At 41.2% G+C, this 25,122-nt stretch overlaps 1 protein-coding gene across 3 annotated transcripts in view; it reads left to right on the top strand.

Annotated features, from left to right (window-relative positions):
* LOC309882413 (tropomodulin-2) overlaps positions 1-25,122 on the top strand; it is a 34,326-nt gene that overhangs the window by 832 nt on the left and 8,372 nt on the right. Inside the window, exons 2-6 of one of the 3 annotated variants that reach the window (XM_082769498.1) lie at positions 8,011-8,134; positions 8,854-9,296; positions 10,993-11,149; positions 22,150-22,272; positions 23,826-23,912. In XM_082769498.1, coding sequence (XP_082625624.1) covers positions 9,171-9,296; positions 10,993-11,149; positions 22,150-22,272; positions 23,826-23,912 — 493 coding nt within the window. In that variant the 5' untranslated portion in view covers positions 8,011-8,134; positions 8,854-9,170. The remainder of the gene's footprint in view (positions 1-8,010; positions 8,135-8,853; positions 9,297-10,992; positions 11,150-22,149; positions 22,273-23,825; positions 23,913-25,122) is intronic. The other 2 variants (XM_082769500.1, XM_082769499.1) reach the window with 2 other exon arrangements.

Below are 25,122 nucleotides of genomic sequence, written 5' to 3'. Positions count from 1 at the left end.
AACACCTGGGACCGACTGGCCTTAATATCGCCTCTGCTAAGTCCTTGCGAGGGATATACCATTATTAGAAAAATTAACTCAAATTCAGGGATGTGTAGAGCTTGTATGCATGTATTGCTATTCTGAAGACCTTATCATCTTTTCAGTATTATTCTGCGCCCATGTGCTAGCTAACAGACTGCCTTTGCTGTGGTGCTGTGTGCAATGCAGCTCTTAACTGAACTGCCCCAAAATATATAGGTATTTAAATGTTTGCCATTAGGTGGAAAAGGAGTAAGGTTATGTGAGGCATTTAGTGACTCTGCTGACATAAGTCCCACGTGTATCTTTCCTCCCATTCATTTAGCCTGGCTGGATTTGTCCAAACTTAGCCAACAGCTTCTCTCATCTTGACAATCTAAATAATTTTGTTCAAAATGGTGCACTTTGCTCTTTTGTTGCGTAACTGTTCTTCCCTTCCCAAACTGTTATTATTTCCACTGTTTTACAACTTCTAGCAAGCAATGTTTGTGCATTCTGGCTGTTATTGATCAGCTCTAGTTTTTTGAAGCTTTTGTAGTTTTTTTCCTGATTGAATCTCATAGTTTGATGTTTTCCTGTGGCTGGGTACCCTTTTGACTGAGGCTGTGGTAGCTCTGCAGGGTTTAGCATTAAGAGGCATCAGGCGGCATCCTTTAGCCACATGTACTTGCACATGTCAGGTTCATAGCGGGGTGAATGCATACTTACTATCTATTGAATGTAACATGCAGGTGTAGCAGTGGTTTCTGTTTAACAGTGGGATTTGATGATTTGATTATTTGATGGTACAAAAATCTGTATACTTACTTTTAAAATTCTTCTTTGTTAAGATTATTTCAAGGAACAGGTGGGTCTGAAGGTCCAGCTGCTGTCCTAAAATAGGAGCATCTGAAAAGGGAACTGATAGAAAAGTAGCACCCTATTTGCTATCTGTTGTCAGCACAGGTGGAACAATACTTCTCTTAGTATTAGCCAGCATCCTTTCTTCCTGCTGATGTTCCCAACATGTGAAAACAAACAGTAATGTTGTCTTTTCCAGGACTGGTCTGATCTGTTTTATTCTAAAAATAGAAAGTGTATTTTCAGGTATGTTTCCTTCTATTTGTTTCAGCTATCAGGACATGCACACCATAGATGGTTTCCATTATTGGTTTACAGCTACAAGGAAAAAAAAAATAGTTACGAGTCCTCTGCACACAGTAAGAACTAAAAACAGCTTAGGAAGGATGCAAAAAGAGTTTTTTTAGAAATGATCTAACAGTGATCATTATCAATGATTTGTCCTGTGATCAGCAGTGTGCACTCTTAACGCAGCCTTTGGATCTCTCTGAGACTCTTTCACCTGGCATGTATCATTCATTTAAAGATCCACTTACAGGAACGAGACTGTCCATGGAAGAAGGGACAGGTAGAGAAAGGAAATGGTGCCCAATGTATGATATCTGGAAGACTGTTCAATTCTTTGTCATTCCACAGACTTTCCATTTGACCTCAAACAAGGCATTTCTTTTCTCTGACAGGACAGTGAAATTGAGAGGTTTTTGTGTGGTTGATGGTGTTTAAGGTGTCACAAAACATGTGACACCTTAAACTGGTCACTGGTTCCAGAAAAACGTGTGCAGTCAGTGAGGATACCAGAAGCTGGCCTTTGGCATCCCCTTGATGCCTTTTCACATGTTGGGGATAATTCCGGACCCAGCGTGTGCTTGGCTTTGCATTCATGGTCGATGTGCTGACAACGAGAATGACAATTCTTCACACAGCACAAACTGGGGAGACCTAACTGGATGCAGACACTTCTGTCTAAACATCCCAGTGGTTACTGTAATGTGCATGATCCAGGAACTGACTCATCCGTGTTCGTCTGGGGACTGCAGAGCCATGGGCTGCTGTGTCACAGGGCTGGGAACATCTGTGCTCCGAGGAGGTACAAACACTTATTCTAAGGTAAATCAGCACCTTCTATGGCAGGATCAGACCTGCAGAGTCTGGAAGGTATTGAAAGAAGTAAAAATCGCATCTGTGCCCCACAGGAGAAAATGAGGCTGCTTCCTTGCAGTTGCTGTCACACAGGTCCTTACACTGAACAGACCAGCATCACTGCTGGCAGTAATACAATGATATTAAATCTGATCCCTGTGACCAGCACTCAGCAGTCACTTGGACAGCTCAGCAGCAAGGTGTTTCTGGTCGCATCAGAGCTGAAGCTCACAGATGACAAATTTTGGGTGGAGCTGCCACTTCATAGTCCATTTAATTTGTATAAAAAGATTTTGCTCTCCAGGATTTTCAGGCTAGTGCTTTACACCACCCTTAGTTTCAGACAAGTAACTATTTTATGTTTTTAATTTTAGAAAAACTAATATTGTTATGGTTTTATATATATATAAAAAAAGTTGTGTAAAAACAATGAGGGGTAGTTAAAATGAAACACAGATATCCAGTGAAAGCTTACCAGACTGCGTTTTAGGAAGTAATTCCACTAAGGAATTGAATTTATTTTTTCCTGGGGCTCCATTCTAGTCAAACAGCTGCTGGATATAATGCCTGGTGAAGGGAAGTTGAGGTCTCAGTTCTGCCTTTTGTTTGAATGCTGATGGGGGTAGCCATCAGTCAGCCGAGGCAGTGATGCAGCCTCAGTGCACCACCGTGCGTGGATTTCCTGAACGACCTCTCAAGTTCTAAAGATGCAAGAAGCCTCCGTTCCAGCTCTGCAGCTACCAGTCGCAATGAGCAGAAGTAGAAGATGATGGCTTTGTTATTTCATCACCAAAGCTTCACCCCTGTCAGACCAAAGTGGAGAAGCTCTGAGGAGGAGACAGGACGACACATGGACAGGTCCCTTCTGTCCTGTCCCATATCTCACACTAACACAGCACTGGAGTGCCTGAGCACCACGCTCAAGTTCTGTCAGCAATCTCACCGGTATCTGGAGAGCTTACGGTTGTCCTGTCCTCCTGTAGGCAGGAACTGAGTGATTTGAAGGTTGCTGTATTTTAGTAAGACTTGCTTGTGGTCCATGGACTATCATATGGTCAGTGCCTAATTAGTCATTATAATTTTTTATATGGAAACAATTCTAGTGGTTATGATCTAAATATAGTGTCATCTAGAGACAGGTTATAAACTCATTGTAAAGAAAACTAGTTTCTTCCCAGGACTTACTTTGGTGTTTTGAACGGTTATGAATAGCATCACTAATGTTATTTTAGAAACAATTAGAAATTACTTATATAATAACTTTATTCTGCATTGAAGTAGGAGAAGCGTTCGTGTTTCATCTTTCTTTTATTGCCAGTGAAAAACCTCTCACATTATCTGAATCAAAGGGACTGCATCCCTTTATATCTTCTGTAAATAACCATACTGTCACATGGATAATTTTGCAATTTACATGATGGTTATTTTCTTATAAAGGGCATGATCAAACTCCAATTAAAGCAAACTGTCTCATGTTATATTTGAAGAGGAGTTGTCAGTCCCTCAGTAAAGAAGCTAAGTGCAACATAAACTACAGAGAGGCATAAGCATAATCAAGGTTTAGAACGGCTCATCCAATTATGAAATGGAGTTTTTGATCACTGAATGATCATCCTAAAGGTTCAGGCCTAGTCTAATATTAGGACAACATAATTGTTAATTATTTACCAGGCTCTTTATGGGACTAAACCGGTTGCTAGGAACAGAATGTGAACTAGCCCTAGATTAGCCCTGGGGAGAAAAAGCATTTACATAAAGTGACATTTTCTGCCAAACAGGTTTTAAACACACAAATAAAAATGTAATGAGACAATTTGCCAAAGATAAAACCAGGAGCCACACATCATTTTTTAGAAGAAATGCATCCTTGCTAACACACTACTAGCATTTGGTGGTAATTTTAGTATCAAATGGGTATCTAATCACCTCGCATGTTTATCTAATAGTAAATCAGGATAAAAGGAAAATAATGCTTTATGGACCAGGATTTGCAAACCTAGAAACTGTATTGGTAGATAGTGATTCTAACTTAGGGAAGCAAGCAAATAAACCAACAAAACTCTTTTGTAGTCTTGGGTTAGACATGGAAAAAGAAACGTTGGGTGGATTCTAGAAGACCAAATCCTTTTCTGTGGTTCTCTTCTCCATTTTCTACCTCCATGAGTTTATTTCATCTCTCTAGTACCTCTTATTTACATCAGGACCTGTAGCTAATACCATTTTCACCATACACACAAAAAATTCAGTCTCATAATGCTTCACTGTGTATCTCTGCCATACTTCTGTGCTATGCTGGACCTAATGCACCCTTTCTAGCTCTTCTGAGATTTTGGAATTGCCTAGTTCTAAACCAGAATGAAACGTTGTACCACAAACCACAATCTCCAAGTATGCATCTCTCTTTGTTGCTTTTCACATTTACGTAAAAAATAAAAAAGAAACATTAGTTATATGTCAAATAACAGAGCATTTCTCAAAATACATATATTTTTAAGTTTCAGCTTTCAGCAGCCTCGCCTTATTTTTCATAGCAGTTCCTGGACAGCAGAGGGATCATCTGCCTGGCACTGGATTAAGGCATGTTGTTGGGAGCACTCCATTGCCTGGCTGGTGCAGAACAATCGCATGAGTTCCACCGAACATCTGCTTGTGTTGCACAAACACTGCTCTTAATCATAATGGCCCTAATCCTATTCATTTGCTCCAGTATCAATTTAACCTAGGATTTATTCTACCTGTTTCTTACTTTTGTGCTTATCCACTTGAGACAAAAGAAAGTGAAGGATTTTTCCACATTTACAGATCAGTTTTGGAGATATTTTTCAAAACACAAGTAGCCGTCACTGTGGATATGGAGATAGTTCAAAATAGATCATGCATCAGAACTTCCTTTCTAAGTAACAGCTGCCATGATTTGCAGAATTAAGAAGAAAAATTTCTTAAATTTGATTTAAAAAATATTTTTTTTCTATAACAATGAAAATAACTCTTGGATCATTTCCCATCTAGCGCATCTTTTTTTGCTTAATAAGTGCATATTGCCATGTAACTTTATTCTTAGCTTGTACACACTATCAGAAACTAGGAATTCACATCATCTGTATCACAGCATTCTCATCACTATGGGACCTCTGAGATGCTATGTTTTTCTGGGTATACAGCCTGTGTTTTAAAAAGCACGAGCCTTTCTAGCTTCTGGTCCACAGAACATCACGTAGTTGAGGTCATCCTAACTCTTCTCAAGGCATCCAAGCAAATGAGCGTGAGAATACTCCATTAATGCCCATCTGACATTAACTTAGCAGAGGACTGATTCCATCTCAAAAAAGAAATAGCAGTATCAGCGGTAGGAAATTATGGCAGTATTATGGTATCAGCAGAAACTACAGCCTAGCTAATCAAGAAAACCCTTCCAGTAGCATGGGAGGATTATAACAAAAATTACTTATAGAGCATAACAAAGCAAAGAGGAGTTATATCACAGCAGGTGTTGACTACATGCAGCAATAATGATCGTATGCAGGCTGAGTAATGACACCTTTTTTGTCTTTGAAAACATATTTTGAATTCTCACAATGGTAGCCAAGGGTAAAAAAAACCTGCCCCAAATTAAACAGAAATATGTATTTCTTTCCTTACAAGGAATCAAAGGCAGAAATACACCAATGGAGTCTTTGAAGCTCACTGTGAAGCATCTGTGCTCCACAGAGATTTAAAAGTAGCACACAATTAGCAGAAGTGCTACTACTTAATTTTGTGCTATCCCGAGTCAGCATCAACTTCACCTGCTTTGCAGTGTGACAGCGGGTACTTGAGCCCATGGTATACTGTTGTTCAGTACTGAAACTAAATGGAAAAAGCAAACAGAATCTGTGCTCCTCTATTTCATGCTCTCTGTATTCACTCTTCCACAGTCTTACCTATGGCCCTCATTCTGCTTCCCTCAGTGTCCCTAGTGCAGGGCCACATTCACCAGCACATTGCCTCTGCAACTAGGTTGAACATCTCTTTGTGGGACGCCTGATCTGCTTTTGCAGACACAAAATAACAGTGGCTAGGAGTTGTTGGTTGCTTACAATTGCTTCTTTCAGTTTGGAGTATGTTTGTGTCATGCAGTAACCATAACAAAAGAAGCCCAGTGGATATAATCTGTAAAAACTAAACAGTGTGTGCACACTCACAAAAGTCAAAGCACACTAAGGAGCAGCACAGACAGCATATGGCCCTGTTTACATACTAAAAATTAACAGTAGGGAATCCAATTAGGAAGGCAGAGATAGCATCAGAGATAGCATTAGAGTGCAATTTCCAGGGTATGTCAACTCAAGACTGCAGCATTTCCTTTCCAGACTGATTGATGCTGACTTGTTACATTTATCTTATTCCCTTGGTTTCTGATAAAGTGATGGTGGTGAAAGGTCGACAGGAAGCGTGAAGGCTGCGCAGAGATGGCTGGCATTTCAGCAGCGCTGCCAGCGGCCTGTAGCGCAAGGGGCAAGCTCCAGAAAAGCTTTGCTACCTGCAGGGATTGGGGACAAAGAAACTCCCTAAGTGGTGTCTTTTGCTTTTGTTCAGTCACTGAAGAATTAGGTTCAGTTGTGAAAGGGAAAATATCGCAGGAATTTCTGCCACAAACATACGCTTGGAAGAAAAGCATGAATTGGAACTCTTCCATGCAGCACTGATGTTAAGAAGGGTTTTCCAGCACAGTGCTTCATGCCGGGAGAGGAGGCAGGCTGCTACACCTCGTGTCAGGGCTTATACTGCTCTTTGGGCAACCTTGCTGTGCGTGGTCACATATCTTCTCTCCCTAATGATTAAAAGGAAGCAGTTATGGTATTGAGAACTATCACACACTGAAAAGCATCTCCTGACATGCTTCCCTTTGTGGCTAAGCACTTAAAGAGTTCACAAAGTAAGAAACGAATCCTACTCTGCAGTAAATAGCCATTAGCATCAAGATTCAGTTTTGCAAACCTTTTCACAGAAGCCATTCCATACAAGGTCTAGTTGATGCCGGAAAAAACCTTTCATAGCTGCTTTCCTCGATTTGCCTGAGCAATGCCCTAGAGCCTGGGGAGAGCTGCTGGTAATGGGCATCCTCGGTGTGCTCCTGCCCTCCCATGTAATGAACCCAACCTCAGGATTACATTTCTGTCTTTACCAGGGATGCAATTAAACTGCAATAAAATAAACATTTAAACCATTAAGCAGAGTTTTAAGGAGCTCTAATCCCCTCAAAGAAACTTTTCAGCCCTGTTAATGACTGCTAGCTGAAATGCTGTGTGTTTAATGAGTTTATCCACAGAAACTTTGAGAAGGCGCCTGATGCTTTAGTACACAAGTGCTGTACTGCATCTGAATTTTTTACAGTTTAAAAAAATATACTGCTCACTTTTAATTAAAATACTTTCATTTTTTAACAAGTAGTTTTGATAACAAGTTGGATTCATTGAACACATGTAGAACTTGTGTTCTCATTTAGCACCAAGTACGTAGAAATATCTCTTTTCACTGTTTTTTTTTCCCCCAAAATATAGCTCATTCATCACATATCATAGAATTTTGATAATATAAGATTTTTTCTCAACTACTGTAACAGTGAAAAACATCATAGCTGACTGACTTCCAGAAGGAAACTCACAATTTAAAGAACTGTTGAATTCTACCATGACGTTTGGGATGGCCTGACAATAGTGGCATGCTGTGAAAACAGAGATAATACGTAGAGCAGCAATAAGGCAAAAGTTTCCCTCTATAGGGAAAATAATGCTTGTGCCTGGGATATCATGTTTGGGTATTTCAAGGGAAGGCTCATTATACCTTGTGGTATTCATGTAATTCCAAATTTTTCAAATCTAATTCTACGAGTTATTCTCTTCCTTTTCTATAGGCTGCTGTTTTCTAGTCTTATGATAAATAAGATAATGATATACGCTACAATATTCAATATTTTAATCATGAATCTGTAAGTAAATGTATCATTTTTGTTTGGATTTTGAATAAAAGGAAAACCAAAGATCAGGCTTCCAGCTCATATGAAGAGTGACAGAACCTGCATGGATTTTGTTAGCTTATGACAACTGAAGGAAGACCTGGCCAAAGGAAATTCTGGTTGTTAGATAAGCCGTATGTAAGTGCCAGTTGGCTGGTTTCCATATCTTTGAAATTTGTGCCTGCAAAAACTAAGCTGTAAAACTGCAGAGCAACTGTGTGTAATTGGGAGAGATCTGATGCTGGGGTGAGGAGCTGGGCAGACTTGGGAGGGCCTGGATCACATTTAAACTCTGCAGCTGATGCTGTGCCTGGTTATGCATTAATTCTCTTTCACTCCATCCACTTACAGCAGATTCTAACTCTAAAATTGATTCTGGAGAGGAAAAAAAAAGGAGTAAAAACAAAGTTCTTTGTCATATGACAAAAAATGTGACAATGACTAACTGTTGTGCCCACATGAATGACAAGTGATCCTTTGAGCTCTAAGTAGCATATCCCCGCTGCAAGACCTATTTTGATGAGAAGCACCACCACTCGTAGCCACAGTTTCTGAAACAGCACTGCAAACCACCATAGTCTAAAGCTGCTTAGGTAGCCAAAATTTACCAGAAAGCCTGCCAAGATGATGTGGCTTTTGATGTAGGCTTTTAGCCTACAGCAAAGCTGTAGTAAGATTGGATACCTCAGGCATAACATTTGGCAGAGCTGGACTGTTTTCTGTGACTCTGCCTCTTTCCTCTGATGCTTTTCATGCCATTAGCCAAAAGAACAAGTAGATACTGCTGTTTCTAAGCAAATTAAATAAAACATTTATCTCTGTGGAAAAGGATAAGCTTCCGTTTTTTTCTTATGTAGGTCTCAAAGCTTCTGTTTGCCACTGCACATGTGAAGCTCCCGAGCAAACCGTGCCAACCCTTCCCACCCCTCGGATACTGCTGCACAGCCCAGCGCATCCCCACGCTCCCTCAGCAGAGCCAGAACATCTTGCTGCTTTGTTTTCGTTAATAAAGTGTAAATGTGGCTCTCAGCATGCAGGCTCTTCAGGACTGTGTCTGCTAACTGGAGATATTCATAATGCTTTATTGTTAACAGTGAGTGAAACCGCAAGAAGCTCCATCCTCCTGCATGGTTGAAATCCTGAAAAGTGTCAGCTGAGCAGTGCAGCAGGAGACATGTCTCTGCCTTTCCGAAAAGAGCTGGAGAAATACAAGAATATCAATGAAGACGAAATACTCAGCAAACTCTCGGAGGATGAACTGAAACAGCTAGAGCATGTTCTTGATGACCTTGATCCTGAGGTTAGTAGTGGGGGTCAGAAGGCTTCCAGTGCAGAAGCTGTTCATTATAAATGCCACACACTGCAGCATTTTGATTCGTACTGTTACAGGAGCGGCAGCGTTCTCTAAAGGGTGAGCAGCTCAGCTAGGGACATTTTGGTTTCATTTCTGCTATGATGTGCTACTTGCTTTTGTACGAGTCACCATGCTTTCTCTATCCCTTGTCTGTTTAGACACAAGCCTGTCTGCAGTCTAAATCTTTAATCATGTTTGTATACTGCAGCATGCTGAGAAGCTTTTTATGGCTGCTATTCCTGAGCACAGAGCAACAAACAAACATAATGTGTGCTTGTGCTTGTGAAGATCAAATCTTTTGAACTTAAGAAATCTGTTGCCTATGTCATTCATCACAGATATATTTAGCTGAGAATATATTTAGGCATAATTAAGGAAAATAAGATTCTGCTACACAACTCATTTTCTAGAGAACAAGGATAATTTGGGTATTTGAAAGCACTATCACAAAGAGCTTGAAGATCTCTGTCCACAGAACCACTCGGTCCCACAATAACAAGGTTACAGTCACAGATCTTGTTGGAAATTTGACTGTGCCTACCCCAAAAACTTCCAAACTGGTGTAGGAGTTTGAAAATTGGCAAGTAAACTAGCAGATAAAACCCACTTACTCTGGTGACAAAAAAATCTAGAAGAAAACAACGGATTTATAGCCTGTAGATTTATAGCACATATTTACCTGGAAATTTAAGGGTGGGCCTTATTGTTCTGCCTTTCCATGCTGCCCACGTCCCTCACTACTACCACTCCTACAGTGCATTTTCTGGTGCTTTCAAGTATGTGGCATCTCAAAAAGTGCCACATTGATTTGTGGCCAAGCTGCATACATGCTGTAACTTGTAGTGCTCCAGGCATGTTTGTGCATGCACAGATGAAATGCTTCATGTACTGAGCTCACTGCGTACGCTCTGAATTTGCTGTGTATTTGCCATGATCAGACTTACTATGTGTGGTCCGGCCTGCGTATGCACTGCAAAATCCATGTACCTGCATCCCTTCCTGGGGTTTCCTGGACAGAAATGTGCAAGCGGTATGCATCTCCCTGTGCTGTGGGAGGCGGATGCAAGCACATAGTCACACAGATACGTGTTTAAAGTGGGACTTCATCTGCTTGCTTCCTGCATACTCTACATAGCTGACATCCACATCATTCACCAATTACTTTCTGTGCGTTCCACTCAGTTTTGAAGTCCAAGGGACATCTGCATTAGTATGAAAGGAATTTTTGAAAAAAACAAGAGAGAGAGAAATGGTAGGAAAAACAAGAAAATGAGGAGAAGAAAATGTAGAGAAAGCTGAGTCTATTTACCTGGTCTGTAAACTCTATGGTTATAGCATGTGTAACAGAAAGGGCTATGGTCTTGCTCTGTTCTTTGGTGTTATGACTGTAGGTATGGTTTGTGAAAATATTAAGAGGTGTTACTAACGAGAAGCCTGGAAGAGCCCCTGGTTTCGATGGGTACATTTAGGTACCATGTGTTATTGCTGTTGCCAAGGAGCGTTATGTGAAGTAACATGCAAAGAACAGTTCCACCTGAAAAAAAACAAACAAAAAACAAAACACTAAAATTTAATTCGGAAGACTTTATGAAATTGCCTCATCTCCTTTCCATCCCTCCTTCTCTTCCACACACCTTCACAGAATGCCTTGCTTCCAGCCGGATTTCGGCAGAAGGACCAGACCACTAAATCCGCCACAGGCCCCTTCGACAGAGAACGCCTGCTTTCGTACTTGGAGAAGCAAGCGCTTGAGCACAAGGACAGGGAAGACTTTGTGCCATTTACAGGGGAGAAGAAAGGTAGGGCCAATCTTTGTGTCGGGGTTGCGTTATGACCAACCTGAACGCTCAGGGCCCTTCTGCCCAGCCCTCCCACCCAGCCAGCCAGGCAGGAGGCCATGGTGGTGCGGGGCAAGGCTCGTGAGCCACGTGTGGTACTGGTGTTGGAGGAGATGAAATGGTGCTTTTGTCAGTAGCGTGGTGGCCTGCCCTGCTGCTCTGCGGTTCCAGCCACAGGTTTAGGTCAGGCTGCTGTGGATTTGGGAGCTCACAGCTGCCTGGGTTCAGGCAGCGGCCTGCAGAGCAGCAGGGGGCTGCAGCTGCAGGGAAGGGCAGCACGGGTGGCCTCGCGCCTTTGTGGGGACTGCTCCCACGAAAAGGGTGCTGTGATGGGGGAGCTGGTTAGCAGGAAGAGTACCTTCTACGAGTACCTTCTAAGAGTGCCATTCTAAGTAAGTATTGCCTGCAATTACTGTAAGCAATAGCTCAGGGAATGCATTCACCAAAAAAAAAAAAAAAAAAAAAGTGTTTTTCCACTTGTTTACTAGCACATCTGGTAATACTATTCATGCAGACAGATCCTCTGTTTCCCATTGCCCTACAGCTACAGGAGGAAAGAGAAAAACAGGAAAACTTTATTCTAATCACCCAAATGTTGGTAGGATAACCTTAGGGCAAGAACAATCATTCTTTTAAGCAAGCAGTGTTCCTATAGCACCATTTCCTCATCTATGTACAGTGGATAAAAATGCTTGCCTCAGGCCACTCCTTCATTCCAGAAGAACCTGATGCCTGCGTCCATTTCTGGCCATCTGATTATCTGCCCTGTTTCAATGGGACCTGCTGAAAGAAAAGCAGGTATTTCAAGACAGTCAAGTGCAACATTTTTTACTTTCTGTGTCATTATTGAAGTTATAAAATGTCATTTGCAGGGCAAGAGTTGTTGTTACTATCCTTACCTTGTGCATTCATTCTTTGGAATAATGGGTTTAGACGAAGGAGACAGTTTCCAGCTAGATCTGTTGGCTGCTTTATTTTATCCTGCAGCATATTTATTTACCTCCATTTTTCTCCACTGTAACTTGAGCTCAATCCTATTCATAGGGTTGATTCTGAGCCCTGCAGAAATACAGGAACATTGCCGTGTTCCTGCAGGTAGCAGAAGGGGTCGAGCACATGCTGTACAGAAAGGAGAATGGTTTATTGTGGTGTGGATTTATTACCAATTGTTTCCCTTTCCCAGTCTCCTACGCACCATTGTGTTAGAGCAGCGCAAGTTACTGCTTGCGGACCTCTGTATATTTGTGCCGACACCTTCGGTCAGGTCTCACCTTACTGATATTTACTGACTTTGCCATTTTGCACTGTAGTCATGTCTGCAATCTCCAAACATAAAGACACAAAACAACAGTGGTGTGTGGAATTGTGTACACCCACGCGACTGGCACTACAGCTGTATAAAGCTAATCCTGGTGTCGTCCATGATAGAGCTATTCTGCAGGCTGGCCTGTTTATTCTACTTGAGTTTTCTTCCGATGAGGCTAAACCAGCATTTTTCCTATGTTTCCTATGCTTCCAGATGTCCAATATATGACACTATATGCTAGTTTTTAAGAATTAATAGTAGTTTTCCAAATCTGAGTAATTATCCCAAGATAAATAGTTTATATTTTGAAAATATGTAAGAATATGTAAATATAAGAAACTACAGAAGAGTATCTCTTGGGGAAAAGCTTATTCTTCACCTTATGCATGTTGTTGGGCTCTAAAGTTAATTCACAGTTTGGCAAATATTTATATAATTATGTTACATTTACGTTTGTTAAATGATTTCTTATGTTATAGCAACACTATAATATAGCCATACCATAAATAGCCACAAATTCATTTTATGGTAATCATGATAGTTGAAAATTAAGTCCTGGTACAGCTCCGAAGTACAACCAGTTGTGTATAATTAGATGTGGGAAGTGCCAATGCCAGTGTGCCATTTGGCATTATTTACCACCTGAGAATATTTGCTTGTTGGTCGGATTAGGAGATGTCAGGTCTTGTTCAAGCTTTTGTCACTGTTTCATACTTTGATGTTTGTCTTCCAGTGGGAAAGTATTTATTTTTCCAAATTTAGGAAGCAGGATGTTTCTACCAAATGTTAAGTGACATTTCTACCAGTTCCTATGTTTATCATGCAAATCTAATACTGACTTGAAAATTCCATGATGAGCTGAAGGTGGCATTTAAAGTTTCCTCCTTCCAGAACAGTCTATAGTACATCATTATTTTTTTTAGTGTCCCTGTTTCTCTTTTTCTGTTGTTAATGTTTTATTGGAGAATTCCAGACCAAAAAGCAATACCAAGCAGCTGCTGAAGGACAAAAATCAGTTGTCTTTGTGGGTCTCTATATGCTCAACACAACCATAAGGTTTTGATTGTGCTAGAAAACAAGCCAAAACAAATTCCAGAGTTAAGGGGGATATTCAGCGTGGTTGGAGCACAGGAAGCATTAAATATGAGCTCAAGGTGGGGGGCTGGTTGCACAGGGAATTGCCTTGGTTTTGATTGTAATCGTGGTTTTGAGAGATTGGAAATGCTTGGCAAAAACAACCAAACGTATGGCATGCATTAGAGTTTTGGTCCTCTGCCACATTTCAGCTTGTTAACTTACTACATTAATTGCCGTACAAAAAGAAGGTTTAAAGCCTGTATGGGATGGCTCTCAAATTTCACTGAAAACCCAAGTTTTGTGCTAAACCTGGGCCAGAACATTCACAGCCTGGCAGGAGCACACCCAAAGCGGCCACTGAGCAATTCTTCCAGAGCACTGAGCCCTGCACCTCTGTGACACAAGTCAGGGGTGGGTACTCGGTTTGAATGTCCCTGTTGGGAGTGCTCGCTCCCATGAGCAGTATGCAAAGGATCGCGTGGCTTTCAGGAATCCTTGTGCCGTTAATCAGCTGTTAATCAACCATTCCCACAAACGGGGTTCATTATTAATGAGCAATGGAGGGATAGGGAGTTAGGGCTGATAATTGTAGCCATAGTGATTGGCAGCCTGTAAGTGTTTATTTTATGTACTTTTGGACTAGTTCCTACTTGAGATAGATGCTCCAGAAATCCTGACATAGAAGCCAACGAGGTTGTTCAGACTGACCCACTGCAGCTAAGACACAAGGCTGGGACAGCCGCCCATCACACTTAGATCACTATGAAACCTTTTCAGAGTGGTCCAGGAATAAAAGATGGAAAGAAGAAGGGCTACTGCTGGCTAATTTCTCAGGCAAAAAATGTTAAAAAGCAATGTCAATGCTACATGGTTATAAAAGAAGGAGACAAGAATGAGTCTGTGTTCACAGTGGAGAGAAGGTCTGAGAGGAGGAAATGATCATTTTATGTCCTAGGATCAAAATTAGCACTTGAGACCTGTCCCGTTTTCTCACAGCCTTCTTGTGATTGTCCTCAAGTTTTCTTATCTGTCCAATTCCAGAAAGGAAAATAACCCTCCATTCTTCACTTGTCTTCTTTGTTGAGATGGGCCAGAAGCTTTCTCTTACTGAATGTGTGTGCAGCTGCTCTCAGTTAGGATCCGAGGACTACTGTAATAGAGGCATATACTATTAGTCACACTTCTGCTTCTGCTTTGTTGCAGTGATTCTCTTACTACATGATGCTAATGAAACATAATTGAAAAAAGTTCTACTGTGAAATATTATTAGATATGAAAAGTTGGCCATGCCCTTTTAAATTGCTGTAAGCATTGCTGTTTCAGTTCTTCACCACTGTCTGTTTTCTGCAAGGTCTTCCACTCCTTGCCAAACCATTTCATTTTGGGTCTGATCCAGTTCTCATCAAAGTTATGGAAAAGCTCCAGTGGATTGGGCTATTATTTGTGGCTAGAAAGAGAAAGGGAAAACGCTTGTATGTGATTAAATGCTAACATTTTCAGTCAACCAATAAAAGGGAAAAGGAAGAAAATGATGATTGAACCAGAGAACTTCGGGGCAAACCCAAAGAGTTGCTCTTGCAGAGATCTATCTTGTGTGTAGTGCTGTGCCCAGCACAGTATCAATACTCAGCAGTAGTGATAATGAGAGTCATTTTCAGAAGGTCAAAGTATTAGAACAGACGCTAATGAGTTCCTGTTCCAGTTTCTGTACCAGACTGTACATAGAAATGTTAGGGTTTAGAGATATGATATCTTTTTTTTTTTTTTTTTTTTTTTGATCGACAAAGGCAGCCTTTTCACCCCCAAAGCTGAAATGGTTTGTTTAAGTTTTGCCACCTTCTTCCTGTTCTTCAAGGCTAAAATTTAGAACTGGTGTTCATCTCCTAAAGCATGGAAAGTGCTGCTGTTGCTGACAGTAATGCCTGTAGCCAATGTCTTTCACTGCTTGCTTTTGTAAGACCTTGTTTTAGTTGCTCATGACTTTGCCAAACTCGCACAGTTTACACTGAAATTTCCCATGCTGAGAGTCTGCCTCAGGCTGAATTTTTGGAAAGTGTCAGCAAAAAGGACTCAGCTGTTTCCAAGAACAAGATTAGGAGAAAACACATTGTTTTAGCCATCTCAAGTAAATTTTTCCAGCTGTTTTTTATGAGCTACAGTGCCTCCATACTTTGAAGACAGGACCTGAAATATATGCCCCTTGCAATCTCCAGGGAAATATACTTGAACTTGGAAACTTAGAGACACTGTACTTGTACCTCCAGTTTGTTCCAGTAATCTCCAGATTCCTCCTGCAGTGAGCATGAGTCATGTCCTCAGAGCTGCCTCCATGTGCAGACAGCACATATGACAACAGAGCAGCACCCAGAGACCTGGTGTGGTCGGCTCAGGGCTGCGTGGGCAGTGCTGGATGCTCTTCACAATTGCTCATCTGAGAGGCTGCTGTCACACCACAGCTGAGGCAGGGAGATTCTCGTTCTGACGGTGCTTTGCAAAGGAGCTGTACAGGAGAAGAAAGAGTACACGGCCAGCAGGGAGTTTGGTGCAGAGTTGTGGAGGGATTGTCTTTGTGAGGAGCTGTATGAATATGCTCAGGGTGAGGGACTGGATGCGGCAGCTCTGGGGAAAGGATTGGAAAGAGAAGGCAGAGGAAAAGGAGGTGGTGGGAAGGGTCAGGATTCAAAGTTACGCAAGACCACAATACACAGAGGATGGGAAAGGAACAGCTGTCAATGGGGAAAGGAACAGAGGGAGGAAAGAGGGCAGAGAGGAACTGGAGCTTTGCCCAGGTTTCAAGATTCTTTGGTGCCCCTGAGAACCTGAAACCCAGAGACAGAGCTCAACTGTTCCTCCTCTGTTCCTCCTCTGCTGCTGCTCCACATCAGCCATGAAAGCCTTCTGCTGCTGTCAGTGACCTGGTGGTAATCCAGAGGGCTGCCAGAGGAGCAGCGGGAGCCTAACTGTTGTGGTGATCCCTGTGAGGGTCTGATGAAACTCTGAGCTCCCTTCTGTCTTAAAGATGATAGGTTGGCTCTTCTTTATTTGAATTTGAGAAAGTGTAATTTTCAGATGAATTCTTCAAAGGGCGTAATGAAGGTGGCAGAATCACAGCATGCTGCTCAAGGCCAGGTATGCTGGGGCAATTTAACGTTGCTCTGGGTATATGCACAATATATATAACAACTTTGGAAAGCTAAACTTTGCAACCTTCCTATTCCATTATCCTGATGTTTAAGGCATAGAACATGCAGTTAGTAATCCAAGAGTAACAGCACAGCAGCAATTATGATACTGCATTTTAATTACTACTGGCTTTCAGCTTCACACTTATTTGAACTTGGCCTGCTTTGTTCTTCGTAATAGAAATACAGTCTTGGTAAGTAATAATTTAGCTCTGTTTTCATAGAATATTTGTAAGGAAGAATTTAAGTAAGCCTCAAAAGAAAAGAATAGTTCAGAATGGAAAAAGTGAATCGGGTGTCTGTGACTTATGCAAGGCAGATTTCCAAGATCATTGAATTTCACTTCTAAGGTCAGTGCTCTGACCCTGGAGTTACAGCATTCTGTAACTGAGAATAAACAGGCACTCACTGAGTCAGTGGTGCACTGAACAGTAACAAGTAATAAGTGTAACTGCATATTTTCTTGAAAGTGCAATAATCTGAGTTATGGTTTACAGGAAAAGAAAGTAATTATTTTACAATCATGGCAGAAAAAGCATTTGTATGATAAAAACAAACAACTATTGTTTGTAAAACTGATAGAAAGGACATTTTTACAACTAGTAAAAATGAACTTATTTTCCATTACTATGCACTTTGTTGGGTCATTTGGGCTCGTACAAAGTAGTAATAAATACTAAGTGAATAAAAACGGTGGCAATTTATATTTATTCATAAAAGTCTGATGACATAAGAAGCAAAGCACAGAGAAGACACAGCAAAAATGATGTTCCATATGCTGTAAACTCCAAGTAAGATGAAATCCTCAAATTTTATTTTAGTGAACACACTAGTAAAATGCTACCAACTATGCTACTCAATTTCCCGTTTTTCCCCTGAAGTAACAATATGCAAATAAATGTATTTCAGCAAAATACACCTGAAGTAGTTCCTTGTGCAATTAATACCTTTTCCTATAGATGTACTTACATCTAGAAGCACATATATTGTTATAGCTAACAATAATAGTCATGTAGTTAACTATTATTGTGTAAGGAGATGGAGTAGGGATCTGTCTTATTTCTTTGCTTTCTTTTGACGTTGCTTTAAAGGAGGCATTTGTGTAATGCAGGAAATCACAGCTTCCTGAAACCAAATGGCAAAATCTCAGGGTTTAGGACTGTACCCAGAGTACTTTTTTTTTTTTTTCTTTTTTCCCCAGAAAATTTGTTTTCCTTTCATCTTCTAAGTCTCTCTGAATTTCATTCAGTCCTTTTCTGAATTTCATTCTGTGTTTCTGAATTTCATTCTGTGTTTCTGAATTTCATTCTGAGTTTCTGAATTTCACTCTGTGTTCTTCATTTCTTTCTGAATTTCATTCAGTTTCTTTTTCCTTCCTTCTGGTTTTCAATGGACTTTTTTTTCCCCGAACCTCTTTTGAGTAAGACACAAGCCATATCCTATTTCAATTTGAATAGAAGTTTTGCAGTGTGCGAAAAAGAATAGTTCTGCTGTTATACTGTGCCAGTACAAATCTCTGCTCACTACACTCACAGTCACAAAGTCCCCTGCATTATAATAAGCCACCTCAGTTGTCATCCAGGTCACCACAGGCACCTATCTCTGTTTGACAGAAGGAAGGGGAGAATTCCATCGATTTACATTTAAAATTTCATGTTGAAAAAAATCACCTTAGATTCCAGATCTTTTGGGTTAAATGCACGTGTAAAAATAAAACGAAAATGTAATGCTTACAAGTTTGTTTTTACCAGAAAGGAAATTTGTTTTGCAGTTAAATACAAATATGTGTAATTTTGTACATAAGTATGGTTGTCTTGGTGTTGTTACCATTGAAGAAGGTTGGGTATGACACATATAGACGTAACTTTTGTTGCTATGTTTCTGTCACTACTTTGGTAGAAAGATAAGCTATTAATACTAAGACTTAGCATGGGACATTAACATATTCTGGAGGCAAAACAAACACATTCTAACCAAACTCAATATAACTAAATTCTAAAATTCAACATGAATAGAAAGAGCGATATAAACAACACTGCGAAGAGCATCCTTTCTTCACAAATCTAATTTTAAAAATATAACACTTCACTATTCCTCCAAGGCTTCAACATATTTAAAAATAATACATTTAAAATTTAAGCTGGACCACTGAAACAAGCAAGCCACGATCCATATTGTTATTAGTGAATTCCACGATGGCACTATAAAATGAATTTACAACATATGGATAAGGGACCAGGAGGACCTCCTGGATATTTGAACTCTGTCCTTAAAATAATGAAGGAAAACTTGTTGACAACCATACATAAAGACAGGCACACAGTTTTGCTGCTGGTGGAAAGGTAATGAATTCCTAATAATGTGCTAAATGTATAATAAGCTCTTCTAAGCTGTTAGGCTGCAGAATCTCTTCACAGAGGGCTAATGCAAAAGAATGTTCTTGTCTAGATAGCAGAAAAAAAGAATATTTTTATAAAGCCATTGGATGCCAGAAAGGCCTACATATATTAAAGATATATATTATCATCTTTGACATGACCTTGCCCCTTGAAATATTTCATATAACCAGTAATAGAATATTTTTTCTAAAATGTTTGCCAAGAATGTTTTAAATGAACCTATCACTGAGAGTCATGTACACATCTAAAAAGATTTGGGCTGCCATCCCAGAATTACATATGCCTGTAACAAATGCTTAAAAATTATATTCCTATATATGTGAACTTCATGGAAAAAGTATGAGCCTGCACTGGTTTCCATTACCCCTGGATTTCCGTCTACACAAGATGGCCTGCCCACTCCAAAGTTCACAGAGAAAGCCCAACTGAAATATATACTACGTCCAGTTTACCCAAGGCTTTAGGTCCTCTGTCTACTTAAAGTATTATTTAGCCTCCTCTTATCTCCCAGTTTGAGATTCTGAAATGGAAGTGTCCTGCAGTCCTGTCACCAAATACAGCCATGAAAAGATGCCTCTCAGGAGCTGTTTGAAAGGAGCTCCGGGATCAAACAGTGCCCTTGTGAATCAGGGAGCAAGACAACCCAAAGACATTTTGGGGTCTTGGGCAGCCTGGGATGGGTGCTATGAGGAGACGGATGCTAAAGTATGGATTTCTGTCAGCATTTGTTAGCAGTCTGGCTGGGCTTTGGGGCTCTGAAGAACCACTGGCTGCCTGAGATGGTTCACACTGCTGTGGCTCCGTGGAGCGTATCTGTTAGAGGATAATGTTATTGGTCGGGATAAAGATAAGTAGGATTTCCTCAAGATCTTAAATGAGCTACTGATTACTGACAGCTCCTGGGGAACCACCAGTTACCTAAAAGGAAAGCATTTTGCAGGCAGTACCCTCACTATTGATTTAGTCAGATATTCTGATTAATTTTGGTCTTGTAGCTTCCAACATAGTCATGTTTTTTTTCCTGCTGCATTGTCCTAACCAGTCATGTTCGCATCAGCTAACTCGTGGTCAGTGGTATCTGAAAATTGCCACCCAACACATCAGATGAAGTAGCAGTACAGAGAGAGTCTTAAATCTTAGCACCTGTACTGTTGTGAAATCTGGGCAGCATGAGTAATCTGTCTTCTCGGAGGGAGAGTACTTCTCACCCAAGTTTGCCACTCGACTTTTTTGTTGCCGCTGGGATGGCTGCCTCTGATTCATATCTCATAGCGCATGGTGAAAGTGAAAAGGATTCTTACCCTTGGCCTTCCAAGGCTTTTATCTCCTTGAAGCCTCTTGTTAAAAGACTTGCTTAAAAATTTCGCATGAAAAATGAATCATAATACAACACTACTTTGTCTTTCTGCATAACCTTTTGTCCAGTTTTGTACTCTGAAATCATTTAGCCTTGATACAAAGACCTCTAGAACAAATGAGTCAAATTCTGCATCAGTAAACCTTGTCAGCTTCAGAAATTTCCTTTTTTTTTTTTTCCTGAGCCTATTCAGTGATGTCATTGACAGTACAGAAATTGCTGTAGACAAATTTGTATGAAAGAGATAGACAAATTGGGTATTATCTAAATAGCAATGATACTTTGAACCATGATGGGAAAAATAATGAAGTCACGTAAGGATGCCAGTGTTGAAAAAAGAGGCAAAAAGTCTGTAACTGAACAGTAAATGCAGTTCTGGTATTTTGTACAGGTAACAAAATTAATATTGCCGAGACTGTGAAAATTAACCTATTTTAGAGGCATTTCAAAAAGCCACAAGATGCGCTTCCAGCATTACATCTAGAATGTACAAAGCTGTACAAACAAGACAGTTTAAAGCAGACAGTGGGCCAAAGCCACCTGCATCCAAAGGCCATCACTGCTTCATTCCAGTGGGATTGTACAGCCTGCGTGAGAAGTAGTAGGCAGGGACAAGGTGAGGGAACCACTCAGCAGTGGACAACAGAAAATGGGAATTCACGGACCTGTCAGAGCAATGACACCATGTGTTGCACGTGGCATCAGCTAACATATTACTGACTGTATGGGCTTTTTCTCCCACTATGTGGGAGAAAAAAAACAGTGCCACTGGTGACTGAAGTGCAGCCCTAAATTTAAACTCAAGGCCCTCAGTCCATGCAGTTACAGCATCTCAGCATTGATACTAGCTCTAGCAATGGGCTAAGGGAGTAGTTTGACTTTATGTGTTGTTCCTGGATTTACTCTGTAGTTTCTCCATTTCAGCAGAAGGACCGATGATCTGTCTTTGGGCAATGTCACAGGGAAATTCCTGCTGCCACCACAGCAGCAGTAGCAGCCCAGGAGAGATGAAGCACAACAAACCAATAGGTCAGGGAACAAGTAGCTCTCGAGGAACACGAGGTTCGGTTCAGTCCTTTAAGGCCTGCACAGATGATCAGGAGAAGGCTACGTGTGTGAACGATCATCATGAGGCAGAGAGGGGAAAAAGCCAATGGGAAGGCTGGGCATTAAACTGAATCACTTGAAGAGATTAGGTTTGCAGAGCTTTCAGGCTCCTGCATGGAATTTGTAAACTGAAAGGTTCTTGCAGAGGGATGGTTTTAATTGCCTCTGGTGCCTTGTTTAAATCTCAGGACGAGATGTCTGCAAGCTTTTTGTGTAGACCTGATTCTACCATATACAAGCCCACAGGAACTTCAGAAAAATCCCAGCTGTCGCTGCTCTGGGGGATTTATCTTAGGAAACGTGCTTCCATAGTAACAATCACCAACACAGATCACAAGTCTGCACCTTTTATTTTTAGATTCTTATTATTAAGGTCGTGGTGTTGAGGATAGCATCGAGTGAGAAACAGGAAAACATGCCCTTGATATTTTTCCAAGCAGTTCCATTGTCACAGACCTATTCCCTTCACTGCCAGGAGGCAGACGGGTTGTTACAATAACTCCTTACTCACTCTGGCTATTTTCTTCTCTTAGGAAAAATATTTATCCCTAAAGAAAAGCCCATAGAAACTCGTACAGAAGAGAAAGTGACCCTGGATCCGGAACTAGAAGAAGCCCTGGCCAGCGCCTCAGACACTGAGCTCTACGACCTTGCAGGTTAGATTACGTGCAGGTGTGAGCCCCCGCAGGTCCGGGCCTCCCCCGCCACACCTCCCACCAGGAGTGTCCCACCGTCACATGCCAGGTACCTGTGGTGTCACCGCCCCTGAGCACTTCAGGCATAACTCAGTACCTGTGGCATTTCTCAGACCTCTCTCTGGTCTGTTTCTAATTGGTGTGGCTGGCAAGGAGAGAAAACAAGGCAGCTAATGTGGTATGGGGAAGGGAAGGGTCAACAGGGTGCAGGCAGCAGGCTGGGGCGTTTGCAGTGTTGGAGACCACTGATGTTACTGCATGCTGACGTGCATGCTCCGTGCTTCAGGGCTCTAATCCATGCAAAAACTTCGGTGGGGAAGTTTTAACTCCATTGACATTTTTCTGTTTTTCTTTAGGAATTCTAAATGAAATATTTCAATATATCCCATTAATCTGAATCTGGTTTGGAACAACAGTAAACTCAAAACTCTTGTAACTACTCCATTGTCCCATTAAAGGACACGATCTTGCCATTATCTTCTGTAATTCTTGGCTACACCACACATTTCTGGATGCATTAGGCTTGTGTCTGACTGAAGTGTGGTGTATTGCAGGAATCACAGGGTTACAATACAGCTGGCACCTCACACGAAGTCTGAAGTTCACAGCATCAAGTTCCAAGTGCTGCTGAGCTTTGGCTGGGAGCCAGCCATTCAGGACTGAGTTTGTAGGTATCAAAGTCTAATTAAAACCAGGAACACACCTACTGCCCGGAGTTCCAAAACCAGTCTGTAACAACAACTGTCAGTGCTTACAGAACAAAGAATACTGTTCATAACAAAAACATGACAATAAATGTAAAAATCTGCATTAAGTTAATAACCTCTAACTCATACATGATCCTATAGCAAAAAGTCCGACCAGACAATTTATGGGAGAAATACCATCAAACAGCACAATTTATTCTCTGACACTGGGGAAGTTCATTTGCACAGAACACAATTTGTCTGAAGCTTCTTTTATGGAATTTTGGTTTCTTTTGTCATTTCTCTCATAGTAGCTTACTGTTTATTTTAAAGTGCTGGAATATATTCTTCCCAAGTGTGTTAGCATCTATAAGCTTCTGTAAGAACCCCCAGCACGAAGACCAATTTATTAAGCTAACCACATGTAAAGCCAGAATCTTCCCCGATGTGCCAAACAATACAATGAGGAGCAATAAGAAACTCAGGCTGTACATTACTGAAAAATATCATTAGTGGTGTTAGCAGTGAAGCAAGCTACCCAAAGAGATTGTGGGATTTCCATTACTGGATGCTTTCAGGATGCAGCTAGACAAAGCCACAGCTGACCTGGTTAGTGCTGGCAGCATGCCTGCTTGCAGTGGAAGCCGGACAAGGTGACCCCCACAGCTCCTTCCAGCTGGCATTTCCCTGGCCTGCATACTACCCACAAGCACCAGACAGAGTTCAAGTTTTATACGGGGTTTCTTTATCTGGGGAACAGATACTTGTCTGCAATCTTTGTTCCTGCCATTAACATGGTATCCTGTTCTGCTATTTACACATTTATAGCTGTTCTTGGAGTGCACAACATGGTCAACAACCCTAAATTTGATGAAGGAGGAGCCCGCAGTAAAGATGGAAAAGAAATTGTGAGAAGTAAGCAAACATTTATTTTGTGGGCTATACATCAATCTTTTAGACACCTACAGGTTGGGTGTATTGGTTTAATTAAGCAATAATTAAGTAATGCAACTTGGCTTTACTTTGATTGACCTAATTAATCATAAGGGGGAGTTCTTTATAGGAAATACGATCTTAGAATTATTTATCTATAATGACAGCAGTACTATGCAGGGAAATGATTCCTAAGGAGCTTTGTTTTGCTGGGGAGCAAAATCTGGCTCTGCAGAGCTGTTTGAAAGGATGGGAGTATTTAAGAAACCAAGACATATTTTTATTCCACTTCATTTTAGGCAGCAGGCAGAAAATAGTGAGCTGTAGGTAAGAGATGGCCAGAGCACAGGTCGTGCTGTCTCACCCTGAGTACATACATTTACACAAGTGAAGAACAACTGCTAAGCACTGGGCTCGAACCTGGCAGTCACATCTCTGGCCAGAATCATCATATCTCGCTGCAGCCAGTGGCACAAACTGCAGGAAGGTGTTCCTGCCCTGGCTGTTCTCTCGGATCTACTTCTCCCTCCTATTAATTCTGTGCAGCCTTTTTAAACATCTGTTATGTGCCTCCATAGGTACGGGAAGTGTAATCAGTTGGGAAATCCCCCCCAGCAGAAAGAACTGTAGTTATTAAATACAGAAATGTGTACAACTAAATAAAGCAGACCTTGGTGTATCAGACCTTTGCTCAACAACTGGCGGGGGTGAGGGGTAAATCTGCACTCCAAGTTTTGCTTGTCATAGGCTTAAGAGCTGCCAAGCCTTGATCAGGGCTCCTCAAGCTCTGGGATACCAAGTAGGGTAGCTTTGCTTTTTGAGACAAAATTGTGGAATGCCCTTTACTGAGGAAATGGTACTCAAAAGTGTTTTCTTCTTGCAAGGCCATGAGAACAGCAAGTGTCTTGCCAAGGACTTTTGTTTCCATCCGTCGTTGCTTAAAAGGAGGTGGGAAAGTAGACAGGACACTGTGCCACTTTGTCACTTCATTTTTCTCAGGCTTAAGACACCCTGCAAGCTCCCTAGTGGGGCCCTGTGCAAGCTGCCATCTATCTTGTAACAGGCAGCTGCATACATTACTAATCCACATAGATTTCAAATTATTTTAGTTGCACAGAGTCACAATGTCAGCTATGTGAGTCAGCTAAACTATGCTCCAAGAGCAGCCTTAACAACCAGAAAATGGCCCTGC

The sequence above is a fragment of the Aythya marila genome (genome assembly GCF_965140915.1).
Source record: "Aythya marila genome assembly, chromosome: 11".
Classification (NCBI taxonomy): domain Eukaryota; kingdom Metazoa; phylum Chordata; class Aves; order Anseriformes; family Anatidae; genus Aythya; species Aythya marila.
The sequence above is the reverse complement of the archived record's forward strand: the minus strand, read 5'-3'. Positions and strand labels throughout refer to the sequence as shown.